This window comes from Diabrotica virgifera, chromosome 2, assembly GCF_917563875.1.
Source record: "Diabrotica virgifera virgifera chromosome 2, PGI_DIABVI_V3a".
Taxonomy (NCBI): Eukaryota; Metazoa; Arthropoda; class Insecta; order Coleoptera; family Chrysomelidae; genus Diabrotica; species Diabrotica virgifera.
The window spans coordinates 95,396,094-95,416,975 of NC_065444.1; the positions used below are offsets into that span (position 1 = coordinate 95,396,094).

The 20,882-nt window shown below is 33.9% G+C and overlaps 1 protein-coding gene across 1 annotated transcript; it reads right to left on the reverse strand.

Annotated features, from left to right (window-relative positions):
- Positions 1 to 645: 645 nt before the first annotated feature.
- Positions 646 to 12,206, reverse strand: LOC114326380 (frizzled-7-A-like). Its single transcript, XM_028274739.2, has 3 exons — positions 12,119 to 12,206; positions 7,971 to 8,263; positions 646 to 3,561 (listed from the first exon to the last, which is right to left on the reverse strand). Exons 1-3 carry the CDS (start codon positions 12,204 to 12,206, stop codon positions 3,337 to 3,339), a joined length of 606 nt encoding a protein of 201 aa, XP_028130540.1. The 3' UTR covers positions 646 to 3,336.
- Between the last annotated feature and the right edge of the window lie 8,676 nt (positions 12,207 to 20,882).

A 20,882-nucleotide genomic window follows, 5' to 3' on the forward strand; every position in this document is an offset into this window, starting at 1 on the left:
CAGATCCAATAAGATGTAAATTGAAGCTGGAAGGTCAGATACTAGAACAAGTGATGGAGTTTAAATACCTAGGCATCACACTATCTAGTTACGGAAGGCTCGAAACAGAAGTGAAAGATCAAGTGAATAGAGCAAACAGAGCCGCAGGTTGCCTAAATGACACAATATGGAGAAATAAAAATATCGGAAAAGAAATTAAGGTGATACAGTAGCGATCAACAGGTAGCCCAAAGGCGTTCCAAGATTGCGGCTGTAATTTTGAATATTTTTTCGAGATATTTGGCACACGTATTCGTAATATAATAAAGAATGGCGGTACAGAGCCCAATTTGAAAAATATATTAATATGTGGAAATTACTCTGTAAGTAAATACAATATTAAAAAAACGAGCCTGTACCGCCATTAAGAAGAACAAAAAAAATAAAGTTTCTTCAAATAAACTTTTTTATCCGATGCATAGATTTTGTGTCATTTTGGAACTACTAATGAAATAAACAATTTTAGTAGTTCCAAAATGACACAAAATCTAGGCATCGGATAAAAAAGTTTATTTGAAGAAAGTGTATTTTTTGTTCTTCTTAATGGCGGTACAGGCTCGCTCTTTTAATATCGTATTTAATTATAGAGTAATTTCCACATATTACTATATTTTTCAAATTGGGCTCTGTACCGCCATTCTTTATTATATTACGAATACGTGTGCCAAATATCTCGAAAAAATATTCAAAATTACAGCCGCAATCTTGGAACGCGTTTTCGATACCTGTTGATCGCTACTGTTTCCTCTTAAAGGCAGAATTTACAAAACAGTCATTAGACCAATAATAACACATGCGGCAGAAACACGACCCGACACAGAGAGGACAAACATATTGCTCGAAACAGCGGAGATGAAAACCCTTCGAAAAATCGATGGTAAGACTCTATGAGACAGAGCTAGAAGTACAGATATACGACGGAGATGCAAGATGGATAACATTAATAACTGGGTAAGAAACAGAAGAATAGAATGGAATTACCACATAAGCCGAATGACAACAAATATGATAGTCAGGACAGCAAGAGAGGGTTCCCCAATAGGAAGACGATCAGTGGGAAGACCACGAAAACGATGGAACGACAACTTACTAGAGGCACATTGAAAAAACATACAGAGGCATGTCTATACAAAAAGAAGAAGAGAAGATTATTTATAAGAACACTACGCACCCTAATACTGTTGATTTCAACAAAATAAAAGATATTAAAAAAATTGCTTGCGGGATTTTTCAACGGGCCGGATAAAGTAAGCGAAAGGGCCGGGTCCGGGCCGCGGGCCGGCTTTTGCCCACCCCTGCTCTAGGTGCTGGTTTTAAAAATCGATGTATTTTGTGCTAAATGCCCTGGTCCATAAATATCATTAGTAGTAGGAGCTGTCTACTACTAGTAAAAAAGTAAAAAACTTGAAAAATTCCATTAAAGTAGATGTAAGATAATGTTAGCAATCAGTGCTATTTATAATATTTATGGAGTATGTCAAATAATGGACAATAATAATTATCAAAACATTTCCAATAAAAGGTAATAAAGTCATCACAAAATTAAGTTATTAAAAAACGGGAAAAATAGTTAAAAAGTTAGTCAAAATAGTACAAAAAACTCAAAAAAAAACGAAATCAATAAATAAGAAATAATCGTAAAAAGCAAAAAAAGTGAAAAAAATAGTAAAAATATTTGAAAACAAAAATAAAATCAAGTTACAAAGAAGCTAAAAAGGTAGTCAGGCAAAGTTTGTAAAAAAGTTAACCGACAAAAATATTAAAAGATATTAGATAGGTAAAAGGGCGGAAAAAATAAAATCATTAGTAAAAAAATGTTAAAAATGATCAAAAACGTCAATAAATGTAGATAAAAAGACGCAGTCAGGTTTGTAAAAAATGTAAAATAATGATTCAACCAATTAGTCAAAATAGAAAAAAGTAAAAAATCTAACAAAAAAAATTGTCAAAAATGTTTCACATTTCGACTACAACGTGTACTGTAATCCATTTAACTGTGTCCGTTGTACACATAGCCAACACCTGCAGGTCATGACTGAGGACACACGTTTTAAATGTTTAATAACATTCTATGTACAAAACATGAACAGACGTTTCTTATACCAAAATCTATGAATCTACCTCCTATGTTACGTCTCTGGATTATCCAATGTGTGACGACAGATACAGAGACTATATATACCAGTGTTTAATTATTTTCATAGCTTTTAGTTTGTTACTTGTTATGTATTTTCGAAATTCGTTCTCAAATAAATTTATTACAAAAGATAATTTTTTAAACCCGTTTTCGGCACTGACTTTCGTAATTGGCGCAGTCAGACAGTAGGATTTTCCGAAATTGTACAGTATTCGTGTTAACCTTGTCCGGATTTCGTGTGCAATTGTTCTTTTTAAAGATTAATGTACGGTTACGGTCAAACGTCCAGAGCTTTGAACAAGCATTGTCCACAACCCATTGGAAAAACCAAAACCAGGGAAAAGGAACCAGCATCGTCCAGATTCTTATTGGTGCAGACGGAAGAACAAACATAGTCTTAAAGTCAATAGAATGAAAATATTCGTGTAAGTGTTTCCTATTTTTACCAATCCATATTTTTACCTAGTGACATATTGCATATTTTTGATTCCAAGTGGAGGATATTTTAGAAAGTTTAATTAATTTAACCTTAAACGAGATGACTCAACCTAACTTTCAATTGATTAAATAGCAGGCAGATAATATTCCTAATTTCGATGGCAATGCAAAACAACTAAATAGATTCATAAGATCATGTGAAATTTTCTTAAAGAATCATAGCAACATAGATGCAAATAATCCTATAAATGTTTGTGTTTTTGATACTGTTTTGAGTAAATTAACTGATAAGCAGCAGACCTTATTGCATCAAGAACCGAACTCGATTATTGGGCAAAAGTTAAAGATTCTCTCATCAGAATTTTTCAAATTATAATAATTTTCAAAATCGCCATTCCTTCCAAAGTTCTAGTCCATACAGAAATAATATTTTTTTTCAGAAATCCTACTGACTGCGCCAATTACGAAAGTCACAACCGAAGGCGGGTTTTTAAAACATTGTCTTTCGTAATAAACTTATTTTTGAGAACGAATTTTGAAAATACAGTAACAAGTAACAAACTAAAAGCTATGAAAATAATTAAACACTGCACTGGTATATAATAATATAGTCTCTGTATCTGTCGTCTCACATTGGATAATCCAGGGACGTAACACCTACAATTGTCAATTTCACAACACGATGTTTCAATTAAACGTTCAGGTAACATTTATTGGATTGTTCACACGTACGCTTCAACATGCCTGCCTTGCAGCCTTCTGAAAAACACTTTCCAGCTATGTACAGTTTTTCCCGACCAGATCCAAACACTCGAAGTGATTCCTACTATCATCGTCATCAAATACTTAATCATGAAGACCTCGAATCTAGGATGGACTTTTTCGGTTAAGTTCTTCGGACAAGGAATGGCGTACTTCTGGATCTCGCACATATCTTGGTTCCATGTCTAAAATATGAAATAAAAGTATTAGATACTACAAGATTCTAATCATAAAAGGTAACAGAAAAATGTAAATCGAATTTGGAAAACATAAAAACTAAAACAGATATCTTCTTCTTAAGGTTCCATCTTCTATAGAAAGTTGGATATCAACAGGGCAATGCTGATTTTTACCTTTTATTTTGCCCTCTTTAATCAAACGCAGCAGACTATTATAACGAAAACCTCTTACTATAATCTGTTTAATTACTTGACCCTATCAAGGACTTCAATATTGCTAATTTTGTCTACCCATGATATTCGTAGCATTTTTCGATAACACCAACACTCAAATGCTTCCAATTTCTTAATCTCTAATTGCTATAATGTCCAGGCCTCAGATCCGTAGAGCAAAGTTATAAAAACCTAGCAGCGCAACAAACTTATCCTTAGATCCATTCTTAGATCTCTACAACACGCAACCAAACTTATATGGAATCAATATGTATTTTAAACCTACAGTTTTTGGAAGTCATATTTGTAAATATTTTAGTTGAAACGATAAGAAGAAGAGTTGCCGTCGCGTCCCGAAGGACTATAATATAGCAGGAGGAAGTTACGGGATGCCGAGTTTGCACAAGATTGCTCACGTAAATTGGTGTCTTCAACACCAAAACTGGAACATTGGAAATTGGAAAAGTGTGCTATTTTCAAATGAAAGTAGGATGTGTAAAATCAGATGATTAACAAATTAGTGTACTTAGAGGGAGAGGAAGACAAGCAAGAACGGAAATTGACAGATTTGTTCATAAATATAAAAGAGGAAGGGTCATGTTCTCGGGAGGAATTATGATCGGTAAAAAAACTTTAAGTTTCATCCAATTTTCATTTAGCTCCTGAGAGATGCGATGGAAGAAAATTTAATTTAGCATTAATTCGCTTAAAATAATAAAAAATATCAGATGATTCCATATACGTTTGGTTGAGTATAGGTAGGGGAGGAGGGGGCAAGTTGTAACAATTTTCATAAAATCAAATATATCTTGACAACTATTTTTCCAATTATCACTAATAAACACTAAACGCTAGTTTAACTCTTTCTGAATAAAATTGAACTGAAAAAAAAATTAAAAGGACTGGTATTTATTAATCAATTAACATTTTACCAAAAAAAGTGCAATGTTACAACTTACCCCGCGCTTGGGGCTAGTTGTAACATCTATTGGGACAGGTTGTAACAGTAAGAAAATTAAGAATTTTCCAAAACATTAAAAATTTTATTTTCCAGTTTTTTAACAAAAACAAGTACACTTTTCATGAAATATTTATTTTTATTAAAATGTCACATATTTATGTAATACAAAATAAAAAAATAATTAACTTGCAAGAGCTATGAATAACTTCAATTTCATCGGGGTTACAATTAATGCAAATAAAGGAATCTTTGCGATGATTTTTCTCTAAAAAAAGTGGGAGTATATCCCCTCTCAAAAAAAATTGCATTTCTCAAAAGAAACCGACCTATTTGCGTTTTTAAGTAAAGTAACTGTATTTGGGTTGTAAAGTGTTAAAAAAATACATCCTTTGAAATAGGGTCGCGCTTCAAACAGACCGCAAGAGAAAGCAACGAACCTAACGGGGGTTTTCGAAAGGGAAAGTTAATTGAAATATTACTGAAACGGAAAGTGATCATAAAACCTGATAATGCCCATTCCCTCTTTGAATAAAATGGAATACCTAACGGAATCTTAGTAAACTTTGGGAGGTTTCTATGCGAAACAGATAACAATAGCAAGAGCTATATAAAATAAGGGCAAGGTTTATTTCCAAAACATTGTGTTCGCAAAGCTGCAATAAAAGAATGGTTCTGTTTATAATAATAGACTCCAGTTATTTGCGTTTGTCATACCGACAACGAATTTGCCAATACCGCTAATTCTACCGTTAGGGTAATAAAATTAGCCAGGGATAGTTATTTACGGAAACGGCCATAGGCGTACCCGTAATGAGTACTAGTGGGTTTAAAATTTACTCCAACAGGTAAATTAATTATTAACTAATCCTAGTATATAAAAAAATGTTACAATAATAATAGAAGTATAACTTCTTACGTGCGTACAAAGTACACACATTCTTTTTTTTATTTTGTTTAGTAGACAGCCAGCTTTAGTTCGCTTCAGGGTACACAACAGGCAGTTCTGATGACTCTCAAAAGAAGAAACATAGGTCAACTGATGGTGGTGACCCCTGAATCGAATAAAATCTAAAGCTGTCTTTCCTTATTTTATTTTACTCACATTTGAGTAATACGGAAGCATAATTCGGTTGTATTTTTATCTAGATAAGCGGACAGGTAGCCCAATAAATGACCGTTTTGGAAAGTAATTTCCAGCGGCATCTCCGAATTGCATGAAAATTTGGATTTAGGTTCTACTTACCCTCCACTTTAAAGTTGAATTTGTGCCGTTGGTTGCATTTACTTGGGGGGTGACATTTACTTCTTCTCGGGGGGTGAAAAACGCGTGTTTAAAATGAGGCCAGAAACGGATGAATTGACTTATTTTAAGCACCTTTTGTTCTATAAAGTTTTTTACGTAAGTCAATACTTTTCGAGTTATTCGCGATTTAAAATGTTGATTTTTCGACAAAAAAACTACGTTTTCAGACCGTTTTTCCCAAATAACTGAAAAAGTAAATATTTTATCGAAAAAAAAATAGTTTTAGCAAAAGTGTAGCCTATAAGAAAAACGAAAAAAATGATGTACCAGTAAAGTCTACAAATTGAGTAGAAGCAAAGTTGTAGCTCATGAAAAATACGTTCTTATTCGTCTAATTCCAAATCGAATAATTCAACGCGAAATCACCGAAGAAAGAAGAGTTTTTCGGGAAAACCTTACTAACATTTTTAAAGTATCGAAAAAAACCTTATTATTTGTTTTTTACAAAAGTTTTCAGCATCAAAAATAAACGAGTTACACTGAAAAAAAAGTTGGCCCCTTTTTTTTGGTAAAAAAAATCGTGAAAACCTCCCTCTATTTAGCACCCTAAATGAAATTAATCGTTTGGCTTTACCATCCATTTTAATTGTATGTGTATTGTTAATATGATCTGTAAGTTTGATTGGTTTGAAGTGCTTATTTTTAAAAACATTTGGTTTTATAGTAAAAAAAAAATTCTAAAATTTTTGAAAAATTTCATTTTTTCAAAATAACTTAAAAAGTATTAGTGATAAGAAAAATCTTAAAGAGTAAAAAAATGTAGGTTTTGCTATTATAAATATGCTAGTTTATTTTGTTTCTCCGTAAGACAAAAATTGGTTAATATATGGCTGTTCAAAATTTGCATACACTCATGATTAGTGACCCATTCAAGCTTTCTCAATTATAACCCTTTCAAAAATAAACACTTTAAACCGGTGAGACTGACAGATCATATAAAAAAATAGATAGGTAAGTAAATTGTTTGTAAAGCGGTAGCGATTAATTTCATTTGGGGAGCTAAACACGGCGAGATTTTCATGATTTTTTACAAAAAAAAGAGGGCCAACTTTATTTTGAGCGTAACTCGCTTATTTTTAATGCTAAAACTTTTGTTAACAATTAAAACAAAGCTTTTTATAAACACTTTAAAAAAATTTAAATGGGTTTTTCCCGAAAAGTGCTTAATTTTTCGGTGATTTCACCTTGAAATATTCGATTTGGAATTAGACGAATAAGAACGTATTTTTCATGAGCTACAACTTTGTTTTTATTTGATTGATAGACTTTACTGATACACCATTTTTTGGGTTTTTTATAAGCTACACTTTTGCTAAGGATATTTTTTTCGATAAAATATTTACTTTTTGAGTTATTTGCGAAAAACTGTCTGAAAACGTAGTTTTTTTGTCGAAAAATCAAATATATTACATATATATAAATATATACTATATAACCAAAAATTGCTTAAAATCAGTCAATTTATGCATTTCCGGTCTTATCTTGAACGTATCTTTTTTCATCCCCGAGAAGGGGTGACTGTCACCTCCCAAGTAAAAGCAACCAACGGCACAATTTCAACTTTGAAGTGAAGGGCAAGTAGAACCTAAATCCAAATTTTCATGCAATTCGGAGTTGCCCCTGAAAATTACACGGTATCACCGAATTTCCCAATACCCCAATTTCCCCACCGAATACCAATTGTAGACTCTCTCATTCTATTTATCGGTACGTTTGCTTTAAAAATTGTAAAAAGCTCAGTTGTAAAAGAGAATTTTCTCTTTTCTCTTTTGTTCATTACTTTTTTGACTATTTTCTGAAGTTTTATCGTGCTTATTTTCAAGTCTGGGGAGAGAAAGGATGACTTATATGAGCTCTTTTAATGCATGTAATATTTACTGTAATGGGGGTTTCCCGTCAAAAATAAATAAATAAATAAACTTGTATGGTTGTACTTACCAACATCCAATCGTCGTAATACGTGTGTTCATATATCAAACACGAAATAACTATCAAAGCTGGAAGAGTATATAGAACGGAGAAAATTCCTATCCTGATCATTAACTTCTCTAATTTGTCAGTTTTTGTGCCATCATGTTTCATTACTGTGCGTATCCTGAACAAGGAAACGAACCCTGAAGTGAGGAATATTGTGCCGATGACCAGATAGACGATGAGGGGTATCAGGACGAATACTCTCATTGCGTCTATATTCCAAATTCCTACGTAGCAGACTCCGCTAAGAACGTCACCTGAAACAAAACATGTTTTTAGCAATTTATAATTTACAAAATTACTGCTAAAATCAAGTTTCTTCTGCTTCAAACATCTCGAAAACTAATGATTTTATCATTACAAATAAAGAGTATATTATTTACATAGAAAGTATTGGAGAATCTAAAAATTATGCTAATATAGCAGTTCCCTCAGTGGCGTAGAATTTGGGAAGGGGCAACCATTTACTATCCCCTATCGCACGCCTCTGACAGTAGCCAGAAACGTTTATGTATCACAATTTAGTAGGGTGTACAATGTACAATACCTATATCTTCTGCCAAGTATGACAAATATATGTCAAATAGTTTTAAAGTACTGGCTACAAAATAGTTTTTAAATTTTTAAATAAATACCCTGTAACTGAGTAAGGAGCCACATTTTATTTAAGTGATTGTGGTTCAATCTTAATATTTTGAGATCTAGAATCTACAACTCAGAGATTGGACATTCTTAATGAATCGCCCTGTACGATATACATATAAGAATTTGAAATATATGACTTATAAATTCTAGACCTCAAAATATTAAGATTGAACCACAATCACTTAAATAAAATGTGGCTCCTTACTCAGTTACAGGGTGTTTTTAAAAATTTAAAAACTATTGGCACCCAGTACTTTAAAATTATTTGACATAGCCTTGCCATACTTGGCAGAGAGTGTATGTACGGTACACCCTACTAAATTATGCTAAATAATCGTTTCTGGCTACTACGCCAGAGGTGTACGACAGGGAAAAGTGAATGGTTGACCCTTCCAAAATTCCACGCCACTGAGGGAATTGAAATTTTAGTGTAATTTTTAGGTTCTACAATATTTTCTATGTAATACGTTACTCTTTATTCGTAACGATAAAGTAATTATTTTTCGAGGTATTTGAAGTTACAAAACGGTACAATTACTTTTATTAATGTATTGTGCCCCTTCATTTTTAACTTCAAATATCTCTAAAACTAATGACTTTATCGTTACGAATAAAGAGTATATTATTTACATAGAAAGTATTGGAGAATCGAAAAATTGCGCTAAAATAGCAATTCCGTCAATGGTGCAGAATTTGGGAAAAGGTTTTAAATTTTTAAATAAAACACCTTGTAGTAACTCAGTAAGGAGCCACATTTTATTTAAGTGATTTATTAGCCAGAAACGTTTATGTATCACAATTAAGTAGGGTATACAATACCTATATTTTCTGCTAAGTATGACAAAGATATGTCAAATAGTTGTCAAGTACTGGCTACAAAATAGTTTTTAAATTTTTAAATAAATACCGTGTAACTGAGTAAGGAGCCACATTTTATTTAAGTGATTGCGGTTCAATCTTAATATTTTGAGATCTAGAATCTACAACTCAGAGATTGGACATTCTTAATGAATCGCCCTTTACGATATACATTTAAGAATGTGAAATATATGACTTGTAGATTCTAGACCTCAAAATATTAAGATTGAACCACAATCACTTAAATAAAATATGGCTCCTTACTCAGTTACAGGGTGTTTTTAAAAATTTAAAAACTATTTGCACCCAGTACTTTAAAATTATTTGACATAGCCTTGCCATACTTGGCAGAGAGTGTATGTACGGTACACCCTACTAAATTATGTTAAATAATCGTTTCTGGCTACTACGCCAGAGGTGTACGACAGGGGAAAGTGAATGGTTGACCCTTCCAAAATTCCACGCCACTGAGGGAATTGCAATTTTAGTGTAATTTTTAGATTCTACAATATTTTCTATGTAATACCTTACTCTTTATTCGTAACGATAAAGTAATTATTTTTCGAGATATTTGAAGTTAAAAAACGGCACAATTACTTTCATTAATGTATTGTGCCCCTTCATTTTTAACTTCAAATATCTCTAAAACTAATGACTTTATCGTTACGAATAAAGAGTATATTATTTACATAGAAAGTATTGGAGAATCGAAAAACTGCGCTAAAATAGCAATTCCGTCATTGGTGCAGAATTTGGGAAAAGGTTTTAAATTTTTAAATAAAACACCCTGTAGTAACTCAGTAAGGAGCCACATTTTATTTAAGTGATTTGGGTTAAATCTTAATATTTTGAGGCCTCGAATCTACAACTCAGAGATTGGACATCATAATGAATCAATCTGTATAAAGAAGAAGAACGACTACTTTAAAGTCAAATTAGAAAAAATACAAAAATATACAAGTCAAAATTTTCAATTTAATAAAATATAAAATAATATTAAATTAAAAACTTTTTTGGAACCATTTTCTGGTTACACCTCCGTGGCTTCTAAAAATGCAAGCCAATCGGAGGCTGGAGCTAGGAAGATGCGGTAATTCTATAATTTGTAATTCACGTTCCATCTGTCCAGCGCGGAAAATTCCAACGAAAATTTAACCCTACTTACTCAGATAGGAATAATACTAATACAAATAAAAATGAATAACAATTTTCATCTCATTGCAATACGAAGCCAAAGCCGTCTTATATTTCAGTTCGTTTAGAGAGCGCAACAAGCACCTTTACCGAGTGGTTTCAAAACTCGTTAGTTTTTCATATGCATTCTCTAATGAAAAACTATCAAGTTTTGAAACCGTTCGGTAAGGTGCTTGTTGCGCTCTCTAAACGAACTGAAATATAAGACGGCTTTGGCTTCGTATTGCAATGAGATGAAAATGGTTATTCATTTTCATTTTTATTTACAAAAATATACATTTATAGAATAATATAACATTGACTTGAGAGCTAAATACCCCACTGGCTTGAGTAATTAAAACACCTTCATTAAAAATAGAGATCTTAATGGAATACTCGTTTATAAGACTCTCAACAAATACCGTTAAATGACTCCCTTTCTTGTATGGTGTATCATGAACCCAGTACCGTCTCGGACGACAAGAAAAACTAATTACTACTACCCAATTATAATTTATTAATTAAATAGATAATTTTCTTTAGATGCTTTCAGATTCCGCTATAGGAGTGTCCGTATAAGGCGAATATTTAAAGATTGTTTAATTGATTCTTTTCATAGTTTATGACACATCCTTGGCTCATCTTTCCAACTACCGTAATATTTAGATCGTAATAAATTTTCATGTGTATGTACATAAGTTTAGATTACGTTAGTTTAATTACGGATTACTTTAATTATAGGCTGACAAATTGGATTTTCCATTGTAACGTTATAAACGTAACAACTTTGCTATTTTATTTTTAAATAATAATTTTATGTTATTTTCTTTAATATTTAATTAATAATAATCTTCCCATATCTGTTTTACCTGTTTTCCCCGTTAAAAATTTGTTTGGCGCCCTGTTTTTCCTACTATAGACAACCCTTTTTACATTCTAACAACTGATCTAATATTATGTTCTATGTTCGTAGCTTCATGGTTCCTTCATTGTCATTTCAAATTTCGATGACGTGACAGCGACAATCTTCCACAATCTTAATGGAAGTGGAAGACTTATTTTCCTTATAAACGAGATGTAATTTACATAATACCTTACTTGATTCATCACACCATCATCACTTGGGGTGAGAAGTTCTTTGTATTTTATTCATTATATTTTTACATTCATAAGTTTTTTATAACAATTTTTCCTATACCTAACCTCCATCTTCAAAAGCACATGTTCTGATATTTTACATTTTCAATATTCTCTTTACTTATTAATATGCACGTAGAAATCTAATAATTGACTAGTAATAATATTTAATATTAATTCCATTTAATTTACCCCTTACCATCTGCTAGTTTTTTGAAGAATGGCAAGGTATTTTTTCTTCTTAATGTAAATCTAATACACAGCTTATGTTCTAGTTTTTGGGAATAAAATTAAGTAACCTTTCTCCCTTCGGGAACCTGAAACCTCATCACCGGTGATGCCACTACAAGGCCAACAAGAACATGATGCATCAAGAATATCCACCATCTATAGTTGCAGCAGCTGAACACCACCAAAAACTGAAACTGCAGGGAACCTGAGACCACAAAATCTGCCCAGGTCTGCAACAAGTCAACAGCTATACCATCCGACATCAAGAAGTCAAATACCACAAGCCATACTAAGTATAATCCAAAATTGTTAGCTCTCGGCAAGAATTTGAACATATAATATTAAATCAAATACATCACAGTTTTATTATATTTTTAATGAAAATAAACCTAATTAGTTCTTATTGCTTTGTTTGCTTGCATTAAAATTTTCAGCGTTCATATCTTTTGATAAGGCAAGCTGTACTCACAACCTGATAAATTGAGCTAAAGCCACTAAATAACAACTATGATAGTTGATTGAAAGTCATTGAAATATTATTTTACAATAGTATTTCAATTCTCTGTGGTAGTTTATCGTTACACGAATAGCACCCAACGTGCTTTATTCGTTACACCATTTTAAGATCTATAGTCTGTAAGTCTGATAGTCTGTCCATTCTTTAATATACACATTGTTTCATAAGTTATGCATCACCCTAAATTTTTACTATTATGTATTAACTACACGCATCATCACAATTAACCGCCCACCTTGTATTTCTTTCAGTTTGCAGAAATTGTCAATCTTGGACCAAATTTTGTGGTGTGCAAATAAGCTCGTACGCACCTTTTTGAAAAAAGAAATGTTGGTGCGAGTGAACGTCGATATTGTCCAAGAAATTAAATCACAGCGACTAAGATGGGCAGGCCACGTGCACAGCCTTCATAACGAGAGACTTGTAAAACTCGTATGAGAGGAGGTTCCTACAGGCAAAAGACCACTCGGACGTCCCAGAATGCGATGGAGAAATAACGTCCAAGCAGATCTCCGGAAAATGAACATTCCAGTTGACCCTAGGTTGATGGAAGGCCGAACAAATTGGAAAAAAGTTGTATAGTCAGCCAAGACCAACCCAGTTTTGTAGGGCTACGTGATGATGATGATGAGGTACCTCTTACGAAGCTCGTACTAATCGTTTTGTGTTCGATAGAGGCAGTGTGAATGCTCAAAGATAAGTGGAAGAAGTTCTCCAAGACCATGTCATGTCTTTCGCACCGTTCATTGGTGAAAACTTTAGATTAATGCAGATAATGGATGTTGCCATACCGCAAGATTCATCCGTTAGTACCTTAGTGAGGTCGGGATTCAAGTTTTACCATGGCCGGCACGCAGTTCCGATCTTAACCCAATTAAACACATTCGGGACAGCCTTAAAAAACGGGTAAGAGCAAGAGTACCATTCACTACACATCCTTTGGAAAGCTCAAGAGGACTGCAGTAGAGGACTGGCACAATATCCAATATCCCACAGTCGGATATCCAATATATCATGAATGGATTGCTGAACCGGCCCAAGAAGTCCTTAGGGCCAGAGGCAGCCACACCAATTTATTAGTACTCATATTTTTTTAAATTAGACTACGATTTTCAAAATTATGTTTCATTCCCATTTCAGAAGCCAACGAGTAAAGTACTCCTCGCTTATCGTCTCTGCTAATAGTGTATCATATAAAAACTAGTTAGTTAATGTGCTGTGTTTACCAACAAAAATACTGGTAAGGCGATTTTTAATTAACAGCAAATATCGACAACCAAAAAATTAGGCCAGTTCTTACTGGCCATACATATTTAATATTTTGGCATCCAGAATATTAAAATCAAATTATGGCATCAACATCATCTCAAACATCATCACAAACAGTACAACCCAGCTTCGCCGCAGTAACAAAAATCACACCAAAAAAACCTACAACAGCAATATCATGTCCCAGTAGAAGTTTCGCCATCGTTATGAACGCTCTTCCTGACGTCGTGCTATTTGAATACATCAAGGCAATCGGCGAAATTGTTACCCCTAAAGAAATAACCTTTGCTTCACGAATTTCTAACCAGCGTATATGCATATATCTTTCTTCCTTATCCGTAGTGGATAATCTTCTGCAAAATTATCCGACCATTACTGTTAGAAATCAAACAGTATCTATTCGCAGACTTATTACACCTGCAAAGAGGCTACTACTGTCCAACGTGAGCCCTTCGATCCCGAATTCACTCATAGAGCAAAAAGAAGAACTTCGATTACAACTTGCTTCTCCTATCTCTTTTATCCGATGCGGCTCACCTGAGGACGAATACGCTCACATTTTCAGTTTTCGACGCTCTATCTATATTATACCGGATAAAGAAAACTTTGAATTAAATACCTCAATTTTAATATCGCATGAAAATAACAATAATAGAATCTTTATCACTTCGGATAAACTTGAATGTTTCTTATGTAAACAATCTGGACACACTGCAGACTCCTGTTCTAACCCTCAAGAAATATCTACAAATCTTTCTCAAAATACAACTTCTAGCCTAATCCCATTTGAAACTCCTTCTACTATGTCTCGTCTTTCCTCCTCCTCAAAAGAAGAAATCAATCCAACTAATAACGACTTAATAATTCCAAATGAACAGTCTCTAATGTCAGTGTCCTTACCTTCAAATCCTTGCATCAAAAGAACTTATTCTACCGACACAAGTCTCGAATCACCCACTTTATCGGTTACTGATAACCCCCCAGACTTAAACCCTATAAATGATAAATCTCCCACAGCCTTTGCAACTCCTAAAACAGCTCCTAAAAAGAAATTAAAAACTGATGACAAAGAACTTGGTAAAATTACTCCCTCTGCTCAATCAACTATTGAACAATTAATTAGTGCTAACCCAGAGAGATTTTCTTTGACAGCATTACAGCTTATTGCCTTCCTGGAAAATTCCTTTGGTAGCAGTGATCCTCTCAAAGAAGCTCATAACTTTACCACCAACATTAAGTCTCTTTTAGAAGACCTTACGCAAATATATCAAGCTGTATCTGATAGATCGCTTAAAAATCGAATTACAAGATTATCTAAAAAGCTTAAGATCACATTAAATCCCGTAGACGCTGACGAAGTTGCAAGCCTTTCATCCAATAATTCATGTACCTCCAACACCAATGATACCGATCTTTTCTAAAAATAATACAAAAGTCACTTTATTATGGGTACCATCCCATGTTGGCATTAGTGGTAACGAAAAAGCCGATTGCCTTGCCAAAAAAGCTGCATCATCGATGGATACCATACTTAATGTACAAATCTGTAATGATCTAAAAGCCAGACTGAAGAAGCACACTCTATCCACCTGGCAAATTCACTGGAATAAAATTACTTCAGTGCTGCATAAAATTAAGCCCCCAGTGAACCTATTTACCTGCCCTAGTTTATCTCGGAAAAACATGGCAATCTTACGAAGACTGCGTATAGGACATACCCGTAACGCCAACAGCTTGGTGTTAGTCCTAACTTCAAAGATGTCCTCAACAGTACAGACCAAATCAACAAGGTTATCAAATTCCTCGAGAAGAATCAACTGTTAAACAAAATATAATTATTGTTAACTGATCTTTTTTTTTACTTATGTTAACTACTACTAATGTTAACTATATATTTATAATTTGTAATTTATAATATTACCATGTAAACTGTAACTCGTGCTAATGGCCATAGATGTCACATGCACGTTAATTTAAATAAAAAAAAAAAAAAATTATGTTTGTTTTCTTGAAAGATTTTTAAATATTGGACTTATGCTAAGCATCCCTTAATAAACGACTTTTTTCAATAATTCTATTGTTTTCTTTTTCTCGAAGGTAGATTTCACCGTATCTTTCATAAAATGTTGTTCAAGATTGACAATTTCTGCAAATTGAAAGAAATAAAAGGTGATTAATTGTACCGGTGAGTATATTTTCTAATACTACTGTTATAGATAATTTACAAAAAAAATATCATAATCTGGCAAATGTTTTTTGTTTTAAAAGAGGTAATATTTTTTAATAGATAAAATATTGAAAACTAAAAAAATTGTTTGCAAGCTTGGATTCGAGCTCTAATACTGCCTAACAAGTTGATCAATCATTTCCTCTGGCAGATTTTCCCATTCTTCTCTAAAGGCAATTGTAAGGTCATGATGGATTCTAGGAGGATTCCTTCGGACATGAACAATTCTGGAGAGCTCATCCCATGCATGTTTAATGGGGTTCATATCTGGAGCCATCGCAGGCCACTCCAAACGACGAATACCTTCTGTCTCAAGATAATCATTAACCGCTTGAGTTCTATGTGGGCTGACGTTATCAGACATAAATACAAAATTTTCACCCACAGCTCCTTGCAATAATCTCACATGAGGTACTAAAATCTGTGTGATTTAACTTTGTCCTGTTAGAGTACTGCGTTAACTATGTTGCATTGTCCTATTCTATATATCTATTTGTTATAGATCATTAGGTTCAGAAACTTTCAAAACAATTTTAGATATTTCAAATTTTCGTATTTTATTAATATTGACTGATTTACATATTCTATTATTTATTTTGCGGATCATATGACATTCACTAATACATTAATCCTGTAGCATTACAAAAATCAATAAAATGTTTTGTTTTAAACCCGTCCTATGAACAATAATTATCCCTTGTATTTTGTGTTGGTAATATCATTAATTTAAATTTTTTTAAAAATTTGTTTAATATTGTTGAAGTTTTTGGTTACACCCTGTATACATGGCTCCTCTAATCTATTTATTTTATACGTAGTTTACGGCACCTGAGTAAACAGTTGCAATTCCTTGTTGTGAAATTCGTTGAAATTTTTTAAAACTCATACGCATAAAATGATTTTGTAAAATCATCGTTTTCTTTTTAGCGCGAAGCATCCCATGCGACCATTGGAGTAGATTTTGAAAGATCCCTTGGTTGTCTCAGCCGATTGGTCAACGTCTTCAGCCGAGGAAAGTGATCGGCTCGACGCGCGAGAAAAGAATGTGAAAGGAAAAACTAGTTCGAGATGGATATTTGAGCCGTCCACACGTGTTTCCCGTCGAACTCATAGAAACCACACCTACCGGCATAAATTGACTATTATCGCTATGTGAAGTCAATTTGAATAGTCTCCAATTCGTTCTGTGTCTATAGAAGAATATCCGTGAAGAGTTTCACTCTATAATTTTGGATTTTTAAGGTGAAAAATCAGATACGCAGTACAAATGAATTGTGTGACGCAGTTGTGACCGGTAGGTGGTGGAAGTTTCTGTTCCTTGTTTTTGAAGCCCTGTGTAGTCAAATATGGTCCAGTTTTAATAGTATTTAAAGTTCCCGATGAGATGTCTGGTTTTGTTCCAGCTTTTGTCCTGTTCCCATTTTCTAAGGAGCCTGTTTTCGTTATAAGAAGCCCCGCCCCCCTGTTGATTGACACATGGAGATGGAAGTTTTTGTTTTGTCTAGTGTGACAAGGAGATGTTTTTTTAAGGAGGTACTGTACAGTCTTGTTTATAATATAAAAAGGATATTAAAATTTGCAGCTGGTAAAATTTTTTAATATTTTAATAGAGACTGTTTTCAAAATGGTAAAGTTTTTTGTAAAGAACATAATTGTAAAACGTTTAATATCTGAATATCCTTTGTCCTGTTTTGTTTTTCTGGCTATCTAAGTATTATTAGTTTAAAAATAAAGCTCTAATAATGTGTAAATTAAGTAATATGCAGTGACATTTGACAGCTGCATGACTTTAAAATAGGTAGGTCAAATTTTGTTTTGAAATACACTGCCCAATAAAGTTTAAATTTTTGTATGTATTGGTAAAAGTCACATAAAAGTTATAGTTTTCTTATTGTCATTCCTAATGGTAAAGTCAGTATTTTTTGAGAATATGTTTTTCCAAATAATAGAAATAAAGTTTTGAGGTTTAAATAAACATTTTAACAATGTACGTATTTTTATTTCTGTAACCCTTTGAAAAATTATTAACCAGATTTCTAATACAACTGAAATTGAGTTTTAGTAAAAGGGAAAAGAGAAAATGGCATAGGAGCCAAGAATGAAGTTAAAAGTTGCCCAGTTAGACCCAAAAGAGTAATCTCACATGAATGCCACCCCATTTGGTATCCGTAAGTACCCAGTGATATGTCCAGTAAGTACCCAGTAACGAGCCAGGATTTTTCAAACGGCGTCCTATTTTGTTTAAATAGTAGAAAGGTCCTCTAGTCAGTGTAAGTATCCTTTGTTTATTTGATTATGGTAGTTAGTTTCTTCTTAAACCCCCCCCCCCCATTCCTTTAAAACGATTCCACGACCTGCCACCGAACAACCACTGAGCCGCCGTTCGCAAAAGAAGGTTTGAGTGTCTGTTCCTTATTCTTTATCCCATTTCGAACCCCAGTATCTATGTAGTAAATTTTATCCCTGATCCCATCTGAGCAGACATTTAAAACGATTCAATCCTAAGAAAGCTAATATGATAGAATATCTCAAGAAGACTTGTAAATAAATGAAACCAAAGGAGTCTAAAGGCGGATATACATATGCGCTCTGCTCGGTGTGCGAGCCGCTCGCGCGCAGCGTATTCGTCAGATTAGTACGTGTTTTCAAGTGACGCACAAACGGCACGCACACGGCGCACCACGATCTAAATTCTGTCGGTTTTTCAACAAACGCTTTGATGGTTCGCAGTACGTATTTGGACGGGTTTGCGAGTGGTTTGTTGGTTTTGGCGCGTCTGAGTTGAATATTTGTTAGTAATGGTATGGTCGGAACTGTCGTAAGGAAATATCTAACTTATTGATGTTTACCGTGGAAAATCATTATTGTGGAATCCTCAATAAAGAACCATTTAATTTAAAGAAACAACTTAAATCCGATCTGAACGGTAAAAAATATACATGCGGACCAATGTAAAAAAGGTTAGTTCATTGTTGTACTAAAAATAACATGTTGTATTAAAAATAAGATTTACTATTTTATTTGGGCATAAGCCACAATTCGAGTTTGAAATCAAGTTTACTTGACCTTTCGACTTTCACTTCGGAGATAGTTATCAATATCAAAAAAACATTCATAAGCAGATATATATTATGTGTCACCGGAAAGCGAAATAGGTAACGCACAACTTGGAGAACCTATAGTTTTATAACTTGATGTCTGGTGAAGCAACGCAGTTGAAACAAGCAGATATATTATAATTGTGTCACCGGAAAGCGAAAAAGGTAAGGCACAACTTGGAAGAGCCTATAGTTTCCTAACTTCGCTTCTGGTGAAGCTACGGAGTTGGAACAAGCAGATATATTATAATTGGGTCATCGGAAAACGAAAAAGGTAACGCACAACTTGGAAGAGCCTATAGTTTCCTAACTTCGCTTCTGGTGAAGCAACGGAGTTGGAACAAGCAGATATATCATAATTGGGTCACCGGAAAACGAAAAAGTAAAGCACAACTTGGAAGAGCCTATAGTTTCCTAACTTCGCTTCTGGTGAAGCAACGGAGTTGGAAGAAGCAGATATATTATAATTGGGTCACCGGAAAACGAAAAAGGTATCGCACAACTTGGAAGAGCCTATAGTTTCCTAACTTCGCTTCTGGTGAAGCAACGGAGTTGGAACAAGCAGATATATTATAATTGTGTCAACGGAAAGCGAAAAAGGTAACGCACAACTTAAAAGAGGCTATAGCTTTCTAACTTCGCTTTCGGTGAAGCAACGGAGTTGGAACAAGCAGATATATTATAATTGTGTTACCGGAAAGCGAAAAAGGTAATGCACAACTTGGAAGAGCCTATAGTTTCCTAACTTCGCTTCTGGTGAAGCAACGGAGTTGGAACAAGCAGATATATTATAATTGGGTCACCGGAAAACGAAAAAGGTAAAGCACAACTTGGAAGAGCCTATAGTTTCCTAACTTCGCTTCTGGTGAAGCAACAGAGTTGGAACAAGCAGATATATTATAATTGGGTCACCGGAAAACGAAAAAGGTAATGCACAACTTGGAAGAGCCTATAGTTTTCTAACTTCGCTTCTGGTGAAGCAACGGAGTTGTAACAAGCAGATATATTATAATTGGGTCACCGGAAAGCCAAAAAGGTAACGCACAACTTGGAAGAGCCAATAGTTATCTAACTTCGCTTCTGGTGAAGCAACGGAGTTGGAACAAGCAGATATATTATAATTGTGTTACCGGAAAGCGAAAAAGGTAACGCACAACTTGGAAGAGCCTATAGTTTTCTAACTCCGCTTCTGGTGAAGCAAAACGGAGTTGGAACAAGCAGATACGTTATAATTGTATCGCCGTAAAGCGAAAAAGGTAACGCACAACTTGAAAGAGCCTATAGTTTTCTAACTCCGCTTTTGGTGAAGCAACTGAGTTGGAACAAGCAGATATATTATAATTGGGTCACCGGAAAGCGAAAAAGTTAACACAAGGCTTGGAAGAACCTATAGTTTTCTAATTTCGTTTCTGGTGAAGCTACGCAGTTGAAACAAGCAGATACATTACAATTGTGTCACCGGAAAACGAAAAAGGTAACGCACAACTTGGAAGAACCTATAGTTCTCTCATTTTGTTTCTGGTTGTAGGAACAAGCAGATATATTATGGTAGGGGAGCAAAGTATGCTAAATGTGCAGTCACTCGAGCGCTTTGGGGACTATTGGGCTGTGATTATTAGGTCCTAAAACCAAAAAAAGTTAAGTAAAATTTTCCATTTTAGTGGGGACTTCCCATTTTTTAATTTAATTTTCCATTTCCTACAATCTTTTTTCCGATTACA

Excerpts from the sequence above, each read along its gene's own strand:
- LOC114326380 (XM_028274739.2), bottom strand. The coding sequence starts at position 12,206 with ATGGTGGATATTCTTGATGCATCATGTTCTTGTTGGCCTTGTAGTGGC. Across the intron at positions 8,264-12,118 it reads AGGTTCCCGAAGGGAGAAAG|GTGACGTTCTTAGCGGAGTC; the intron begins GTTACTTAATTT and ends GTTTTGTTTCAG. Across the intron at positions 3,562-7,970 it reads ATTACGACGATTGGATGTTG|ACATGGAACCAAGATATGTG; the intron begins GTAAGTACAACC and ends TTCATATTTTAG.